Genomic DNA, 10,000 nt, shown 5'->3' on the forward strand with positions numbered 1-10,000 from the left:
GTTTATGTAGGTTTAAAAGTTCCCGTCATTCCAGATTCAGACCTCATCCGAACGACGGCCGACACCTCTGCACCTGTGTATGCCCTGGGAGACAAGATACAGAAAGAGACAAATATGGGATAATGGCCAATGAAGTTGCTCATTATGCTGATTTTGCTTGTGGTAGTCCTGTAAACACAAACTCACATACACAAACATACACAAACATACACCCATACACAGACACCCATACATACACACACACACACACACACACACACACACACACACACACACATATACATATATATATATATATATATACATGAACAAATCAGTGTCAACCCAGTTTAGGTGGCTAGATAGTTGAAGCTACCTTTTCAAATTTAGATTCTGTTTTATTATAGAGAGATTTGTATTATAATTGTTAATACGAATAGGAGTAAACTTGTGCGTCATAAAAGTGAATTGACGGATAGACAAATTTACGTTTTACCTTACAATAAATATATATATTTTTAACTATGTCCATACACATTAGTTTCAAAAAGACTCAAATCTAAAATTGGCTTGTGAACTGTTTGTGGATCAGGTGAAATGCGTGTATTTGTTGATGTAGTTTTGAAACAATCTGGGCAAAATATAAAACTTGGATTCATAAATATGTATGCAATAATTGCACATTCAAAATTAAATCCTATAAGTATTAATAATTATGAGACAAATCTCACCATATTATATCACCTTTTCGTGTGTGTGTGTGTGTGTGTGTGTGGGGGTGTGGGAGACACTGAGTGTGCCTGTGAGTGTGTGTTGAGACTTTTTAATGGTTTCATTAATGTACAATAATGTCATACTATATTAACACAGTTAATATATGTACTGTGAGACGGTAAACTGTTCCACGACTGGAAGCGTCTAGTCTGGTTGTCCTGAATCCAAGGGTCTGTTGGTCCGGGGCTGGTTCACTGGCTGGAAATGGAGAAAATGTCTTAGCCGAGGGAATCACCAATAAAATAATCTGTTTAACCTTCCCGTATCCGTCATTATATCACTCTTGGTTCCTATACTGTTAGGGAGTAGCCTCCATCCTCTTTACTCTCTCTCTCTCTCTCTCTCTCTCTCTCTCTCTCTCTCTCTCTCTCTCTCTCTCTCTCTCTCTCTCTCTCTCTCTCTCTCTCTCTCTCTGTGGGCGTTTACCCTCTGCTCAGGCCTTGTCTCACGTGTTTCTCACCACAGAGTGTGTGTGTGTGTGTGTGTGTGGGTGTGTGTGGGTTTATTTAGGTGCTTGTGTTTATATATTGCCATGCGTGTGTAGACACTTCCCATGCTTTTTAAACCTTTGGAGCCATGTGTTGCCTCTGTTATTTTGTCAAACTCACCCACTCTGCAGCACTATGAGTGTGTATTTGGTGTGTGTGTGTGTGTGTGTGTGTGTGTGTGTGTGTGTGTGTGTGTTTTTTTGGCATGCTTCTAAGGATTGTTTACTTGCATTGATATGCGTGGTTTTGCCACGGGCTGCTGGTGCTGAAGCACTCCGCTAACCAAGAGCTTCAACTGTCATACTCCAATGCTTTGGGGAGACGTATCCTCCTTTTCCTCCCTGTCATTCTCCTACTCTGTTTCTCTGCCTTTCTATTACTCTTTATATTACTCATTCTCTCTCTCACTCTTTTATTTGTGTAATTATTTTAGTCAGTCATTCATTTATAATAAATGGTATAATATTTGTTTGGACAAACGAGAGGATTGGAAGCTTTCTATGACATTAATAAAGGTGGATGAAAAGTCAAACCTCTCTTGCTCGCTTTCTTGCTCTCTCTCTCTCTCTCTGTCTGTCTCTGTCTCTCTGTCTCTGTCTCTGTGTCTCTGTCTCTCTCTCTTTCTCATGTGTCGCTAATTGTCTCTCGCCCATTAGACACAGACTTCGCAACAGAAATAGTAAAATTCAGTTTTTACAAGGAACTATGTTGCACACACACCCACAGACACACACACACACACACACACACACACACACACACACACACGCACAAAGACCCCCCTCAAAAAAAACACACTCATTTTCACCCAAAAATCACCCAAAATTCCCTCTATATTATTTTCCACCCTTCTTTCTATAACCTTTCTCCTTCTCTCCATCTTCTCGATCCATTTCTCATTGTTGTTTACTTTTTTCCGTCTCCCTTTTCTATTCTGCTCCTTTCCCAGAGGATTCTGCGGCCACTCCTCCGTTGCTCCCACCATCCCTCTTTGTTCGCTCCGTTGGCGGAGGCGGGAGCCGAGTGCAGCTGTGGACGAAATTACCCCATGATTGGCTCACACTTACTCTTGCTGTCTCAGTGCATTCAAAAGCCCTGATTGCAGCCTAGCCAGCCCCAAATCAAAGGCTACATAAAGAAAGAAATGCTTTCAAGGAATGAGACTGAGTGGGCTGTATACCAATATATACCTATATATATCCCTATATATATATATATGGGCTGTGAGAGTTGTATACCACTATATCCCTATATATATATATATATATATATATATATATATATTATAGAGAGACTGAAAAGAAAAAGCCCTGTACGTTTGCAGGTTTATTTTGCCTCCATCTGCCTCGCTTCTCCCATAACAGCCGTGTTTTGGGGAGAAAGGTTTGTAAGTGAGAATAAATTATGGAAACCAACAGACCAACAAGGCAGCTCAGGACGACTCTTTATAAAAGTGCTTATGAAAGTCTACATTCGGTGGCAACGGTGGGAGACTTTTCTGTCCTGTACGAAACTGGAGGGAGTTGGTTGTCTGTACATATACAGTATAATATGACAGCGTTTTTGGATCTATTTATTTTGGAATACATGATACAATGACCTCTAGTCATCTGACCGTCCCCAACATCACTCTTCTGGTACTGGCCACATGATCCAATAGTCGGGTAACCCCACCCCCCCCCCCCCCCCCACAAAAGACAGATGTATTTCTAGAAGATATAGCTGCCATTGAGACAGACGACATGTCTTTGATCACAGGGGCCTTCAAGAAGACCTCAACCATAGAAGTGTACCTGAACCTAGCAACGCAATCACAGGTCAGCCAGCCTGCTCAGTGACAAAGTTCCATGGTAACGGCCTCTAACCTGACCTCTGACCTCTTCCTTCCTCTCCTAGATGGCCTGAACACGCGGATCCCCCAGGTGCTCTGCAACATGATGAAGGCCCTACAGCAACTGGTCGTGTCTGAAGACAGGGTTGGTGAGGCCCTGGTTCCATACTTCAGGCAGATCCTCCCCATTTTCAGGGTTTTCAAGAACAAGAACAGTGAGTTCATGCACGGTGTGGTGTGGTGCATTGTGTATCCATTGTGCGTTGTGTATCCATGACGCGCCAGGTTGTGAATGCAATGGGTCCTCTTTTGTGATTGTGATCTTAGTAGCTTTGTGTGCTCGAAGTATTGCCAAACAGAGCACTGTGATTGAACCTGCAGCACATTCTGGGGCCATTGAATGAATAGCAATTTGGAACAGTGAGGCGTTGAGATAATGGCAGGATCACTCATGTCAACACTAACGCTGCACCCAGCCTGTGTGATTTCAGTGCTTTTCTTCTGGGTGTGTATGTTCGTCTCTGTGCTATTTCTTCCCCTTGGTTCTTCTTCTTCACACATCAGTACTCTATTTCCCCTCCCTCCATTGTGAGGCCAGTCAGCGACTGCATTGTGCCGGGCTGTTGGAGAGAGAGAAGAGAGAGCCTGTCCTTGTCTAGCGAGTGTGAATGGGGCACGGCACCTGGGTGACACCTCGGCATTGCAGATCCACGTCAGACATGGCAGACGTCTTTGTGCCTCAGTGTCAAAGCGCTTAGCGGGTGATCGGGCGTGACGTGGAATCGCTGCCCCCCCCCCCACCTCCCCTCCCCCACGAAAAACAACAACATCCCCGCCAGCACACCACGTCATCATTGTTATCGCAATGAATCACTTAAACACACACTTAAATGGACGAGAACACAAGCGTTTTAGCTGCTTGATCAATAACCAATTTGAATCTATTGTTGGTTTTAATCCCCTCACATTATCTGTTGCAGTTTTTTTTTTTTTTTTTCTTCAGGGGTCCTAGAAATAAAAAAAAATTAGAGCAAAGTGGTGGGGGCTGGGGGCGTCGGTTGGAGACAGATAACAGGATAAGACAAAGAAATGAGGACGGAAAAGACTGCCTTATTAACGGCCTGGCCTCATGCAAATCTCCTGTAAATTAGCTGTCAAATCAATCCCTTAAACGCCGTTTGAAACAAGCGGGCATTTTCCGTTTCTTTCCTCACCGCGGTGCGTGATCACTGGCTTTTGCCGGATAACCCCTAGCAGGAACACTGGAGACGCTTCCCGCCCTCCTGCCAGTTTTCCACAGCAGCCAGCACCGGCTTGCCTGCCACTGGCGGCCAGCATCCATTAACCCCCGACGCCACTCTCTAACCTTGCCAGGCCTCTCCCCGGCACCGACCTCTCCTGTAGAGGCCCATCTGGAGGAGGGCTTCTGCCGCGGCTGCCAAATGCTAACCTGTAACCTAGGAACCGTGATTAGAATCCGACAATCCTTTAATTATCTAAAACAACACCCCCCCGCACCCCCCCCCCCCCAGCCCTGTCTGGGATATTCTGCTTTGTGTGTTTGTGTGCAGCCTTTAGTGTATTTATCATTGAGATGGATAAAAGGCCTGGGCCGAACCATTTCTGAACCCAATTTAGCTTAAACGTGAGTGCTATTTTACTTCCTCTTTTTTGGACAGGCCTTCTGACCCGTGAAGTTTCCAAAGTCATGGCAACAATTAACGTTGTGAAGATGAAACAGGAAATCTGTGTCTTCATTGTATTGTCTCCTTTTCTCTTTTGTTTACAGAAACCACACTCTTGTTATTGAGCGATTTTGTATTGTGATTTTGAGCAAGGTGATGAGGATGTGGTCGATAATGATGATGATGATGATGATGATGATGATGAGGAACTGAAATGTAGTTTTTATGCGTTCCTTGGAATGGAACCCAACCTGGCAGCCTTTTTTTAAATTAGTGTGCACTTCCCTGTCGATTCAGTCACCGAATAAGTTGTTAATTTATGTATTGCACCACCCACTCCTTGGCAACCAATAAAGATAGCACCTCAAATAGACATCTCTTTTTTTATTTCTGTTTTAATGACAATCCCTCACCCCCCCGCCCCCCCCCCCTTCTCTCTTCCCTCCTCCGTCGTCTTCTCTCCTCCTTTGATGTACTGCGCTTTCAATCACCATCAATGTGTTCCATGAAGTCTGTCCATTATCTCAAATATTCTTTAAACACCTCGCTCCCGACCACACACACACACACACACACACACACACACACACGCACACACGTCCTCCGCAACCAATCGGCTGCCAGTGGCTTTGTCACACAGGCTCTGTCGTTGTGCTGAAGGCGATACAAGAGGAAATGGGGGTGGGGAGGCGGTTGACTTGTGTGGGGCTGTGGGGTGGTGGACCCAAGCCCCAGGCAGGCGCCTCTTGGCTCTCCCACATCCCAGCAGACACCGGGCAGGGTGCTCCGTGTCCTTCCTGTGTCCGCCGCCACAATAGTGCCACTGTCCGCCGTGTGTGTGTGTGTGTGTGTGTGTGTGTGTGTGTGTGTGAAGTCTGTTTGTGTGTGTGTGTGTGTGTGTGTGGCTGTGGCTGTGCTTCAATGGACGTGTTGTCTCCCAATATGCAGCTGTTGGCCTCAGCGTGGCTCTCTCGCTCTCACTCTCTCTCTCGCTCTCTCTCTCTCTCTCTCGCTCTCTCTGGCTGTCTCTCTGTCTGTCTTTCTGTCGGTCTCTCTCGCTCTCTCTTTCTCTCTCATTCCCTCACTGATCACCATTGTCAGTTCTTCCAACCTCTCACTTATGTGACAAAATGCATACATACACGCACACACACACACACACACACACACACACACACACACACACACACACACACACACACACACACACACACACACACACACACACACACACACACACGGGGGTCTGCATAGGCATAAGTATGGGCTCACATGCTGTCAGAGCCATTTTACGTAGCCTGTGCTGGTCCCTGTCCTCCTGGCTCTCATGGCTGGGCGTCGACCAGGCTCTGGTGCGCCATCAACAGCATTTTAACATGGGAACACGTCCCGAGGGGGCTCTTTTCACACCCTCCCGCCGCTGCTGTGGGAGCCCGTCCGCAGCCCGTCCACCCAGACTAATGCCTGAGATAAGGCCTAACATAGCCGGGGTGTGGGGCCGTGGGTCAGAGAGACAGGGTTTTGACCCATGCCCCCACACCCCGGCTATGCTAGGCCTTATCTCAGGCATTAGTCTGGGGTCAGAGCCCGGCACTCTGAGGGTGAACCCTCTCTTCTCTCACGGATGCTTTCACTCATCCCCTCTCCTCCTCCTCCCTCGGCTTTCCATCCACCAGGCCTGCTGGGTCAAATCCCAACGCACTTCTCGGCTGGTCCAGAAAGGATGTGGGGAGCTGCAACTCCTGCTCACTGGGCTGCACTGAATGGGTTATTTGGAAGTGAAACGTTGAGAATGAGCCATAGCTCCCAATCATTCTCCTTGCTACAGCCGCTTTGAGCCGCCTGATGCTCAAGACGGCTTTCAGAAGTTTGTTTTGGGTTTGTGTGTGTGTGTGTGTGTGTGTGTGTGTGTGCCTGCGCGGGGCACGACTGTGTGTCTGTGTGTGTGTGTGTGGGTGTGTGTGTCACATGGATGACAATGTGGATGATGTCGCGGGGGAAGCCATCCAATGTGATTTGCACGGCTCCCTTGTTGCTCGGCCATGATGAATCTTATCTCTGACGCTGCCCTGCGAGGGAGGGGGGGGTGCTGCGGCAGTTTCCTCCGGCAGCAGTGGGGAAGGAGGGAGGAGGGGGAAGGGAACTGCGTCACGTCTTGTCATCACATTGAAGGAGAGACGAGTGACTGAAGTCCTGTCAGAAATTTAGCGCAAGACGAAGTTCGGCATGCGTCATACGGGGCGGCGGGTAGCTCAGGAGGTGGAGCGGTTTGGCTGGTGACCGCAAGGTTGCTAGTTCGACCCCCGGCTCCTCCTAGCTACAGTGTCGAGGTGTCCCTGAGCAAGGCACCTCACCCTAACTGCTCCCGACGAGCTGGCTGTCACCTTGCATGGTGGACAACGCCGTGTGTGTGTGTGTGTGTGTGTGTGTGTGTGTGTGTGTGTGTGTGTGTGTGTGTGTGTGTGTGTGTGTGTGTGTGTGTGTGTGTGTGTGTGTGTGTGTGTGTGTGTGTGTGTGTGTGTGTGTGTGTATGTGTGTGTGTGAATGAATGGGTGAATGTCAGGCAATATTGTAAAGCGCTTTGGATAAAAGCGCTATATATATGCAGACCATTCATATGGAGAACAAAAAAAATGAACAGATAGTTACGTTGTGTGTTTGTTTTGTTAAAGAGATTGAAGAGTAAATACTTTCTAAAGGGACTTTAATTAAGAAGAGCAGTGCCTTTGTGGCCGTGCCCTTTTGGTCTTGGGGGGCAAAGCCCTTCATCTGATGGATGTAGGAGACACACGAGCCAGCAGATTAATGGCGCATTTCCACTGGCGGGTACGCTTCGGACCCAGCACGCCTCAGCCGAGTAGCGAGGGTGCGGTATAGCCCAGCTCAGTTACGGCTTGCGTTCCCACCGCCACCAGTACCCTTATGGTAGGGCGGGGTCTAAGCTGGACGGCGATAGCTACCCGACAACTAGGCTTGCTACTCCATAAACTAGGCTTGCACCGTTGTCCAGAAATACCTCGCGGGTACTGTGTTTGTTTGTTATCCCCCTATCGCACGGAAGGGACGATTCTGTCGACCAATCAACGGACGGCGTGTGTAGCACATACTTGCCGGGACCCTTTCAGGCGTCTCAGTACCTCAACGGAGTAGTACTGTGAGATGAGTACGGCTCAATACGGCTCAGTCCGGGTCACGCCCTCTTTTGGGTGGGTGGAAACGCGACCCGTGCAGCACCTTTGCAGACTGAACCGACCCGCACCCTCCTGTGGAAATGCGCCACACAGCTGTTACAGCGCTACCCCAGAACAGATATGTATGTCAGTCATTTACACACAATGCATGAAGCATGAAATGTTTACAAAAGACAATCGAAGCACTACTTTGTTCTTGACGTTATTTGTTATTTGCTTGTGTGTAGACCAGTGAGGAGTGTTTTGTATTATCCTGATATAGTGTACTTTGGCCTGAGGTCTATCCCTAGTTTATTTGCCCGTGTTGGGTCTGTGTTGTGGTTGTTCGGGGGGATTTCTGCTCTTATCTGTTAGGTGTAGGTCCTTAAACCCCCATTCATCACTGACATCCCCCCCCCCACTAACACCGCCACACCAACCCACCCACACACACACTCACAAATACAAAGGCACACATATTATCACACAAACACACACACACAAACACATACGCATACACACTCACACAAACACACATACACACTCAGACAGACAGACACACGCACATCTTGCCCCACTTTCACACACGCACTCACGCAAACACGCACGCACGCACGCACGCACAGACACCTCTCCCAAACCACAAACACGTTCACAAATACAAAGGGAAAGATATTCTCACACTCATACACACACACACGCCAACACACACACTTGCACACAACTTCTCAAACCGCTGTGATTTGGTGGCCTCTTTTATTTTTCCCGCTAGGAATGTGGCTGACAATGATAAGGCCTACACACATTGCTGGTCCGCACACACACACACACACACACACACACACACACACACACACACACACACACACACACACACACACACACACACACACACACACACACACAGTAACGCCTGCTGATGGTGGCCCTTTGTCTTGTGTGGCGGTACGGCTGCTGGTGTTTTTGTGCTGGTGACAGATGGCGGCGCAGTCTTCTTTCTGGGCCGACTCTATCTGTGGATCTCATGACACACTTGTGTGTGTGTGTGTGTGTGTGTGTGTGTGTGTGTGTGTGTGTTTTCTTGCCACAATAACAAAACACATTCATGGGGACACATTCATCATCTTACCCACACACACACACACACACACACACACACAGAAACGTACACTCACTTTCTGTGACTAAGTGATACGCAATGAGACTAGTCAATACAGAATGACGCTATGGACTAAGCGCTTATTTTGGACATTGCATGGTCATTTGCGCATGTTCTATACCGTTGTTTTCTGTTCACCATTCCCTGTCACCACGCACATTCAGCAACCACATAGTCACCACCAGTTAGGAATCACACAAATAATTGAGTCGCTTTACTCAATGTTTTGTCATTTGCCATGGCACATTCAAAGTTGTACCTGTACATTGCTAGTATTTCTATTCATTATTAATACCAATGGTCTAGGGAAGTAAAACTTTAATTTATTAGGGTCTCTCGCATCCAATGAAAACTGCAGGATTTTGGAACCTGGAACCTATTTTCTGATAATTTTAGGTAATTTTTTTTAAAATAATTGGGCCAATATTGAGCAAGAAGGCTGCAGCCCTAATCTGAAAAAATGGGCTGCAATTTATGGATTTTTGGCGGTTAAACTTGGTAATGATGTTAATTAATTTAAATGAATTGGATTTAGCTTAGGGGTGGAGCCAACATAACGGGTTACCCAAATTAACTCTTGTGGGATCATTGGGAATAGTTAGGGAGTGCTGGTGGTTAGGTCACGAGTCACTCGGGTCGTGAGTCAGGGCAGTTATGCCAGTGTTCATTAAGCTTATGAGCAGTGTCAGCCTTTGACATTCATGTATTATGTTAGTCATCATTTGTTTTTGCTTGATAACCACCAAAAGCTTATCGTCAACACATGGCTTGAACCTCAATCGATACACGAGAATACATTTCCCTGTAACACCACATAAAATCATCTCTTTCTCTCTCTCTCTCTCTCTCTCTCTCTCTCTCTCTCTCTCTCTCTCTCTCTCTCTCTCTCTCTCGTTCTCTCTTTCTCTCTCAAC

The 10,000-nt window shown here is 47.1% G+C and overlaps 1 protein-coding gene across 1 annotated transcript in view; it reads left to right on the forward strand.

Moving 5' to 3' along the window:
• Positions 1 to 10,000, forward strand: part of pacrg (PARK2 co-regulated) — a 68,377-nt gene that overhangs the window by 15,671 nt on the left and 42,706 nt on the right. The window contains exon 3 of the mRNA XM_084481921.1: positions 3,138 to 3,287. Coding sequence (XP_084338047.1) covers positions 3,138 to 3,287 — 150 coding nt within the window. The remainder of the gene's footprint in view (positions 1 to 3,137; positions 3,288 to 10,000) is intronic.

This window comes from Micromesistius poutassou (assembly GCF_964030765.1).
Source record: "Micromesistius poutassou genome assembly, chromosome: 17".
Lineage (NCBI taxonomy): Eukaryota > Metazoa > Chordata > Actinopteri > Gadiformes > Gadidae > Micromesistius > Micromesistius poutassou.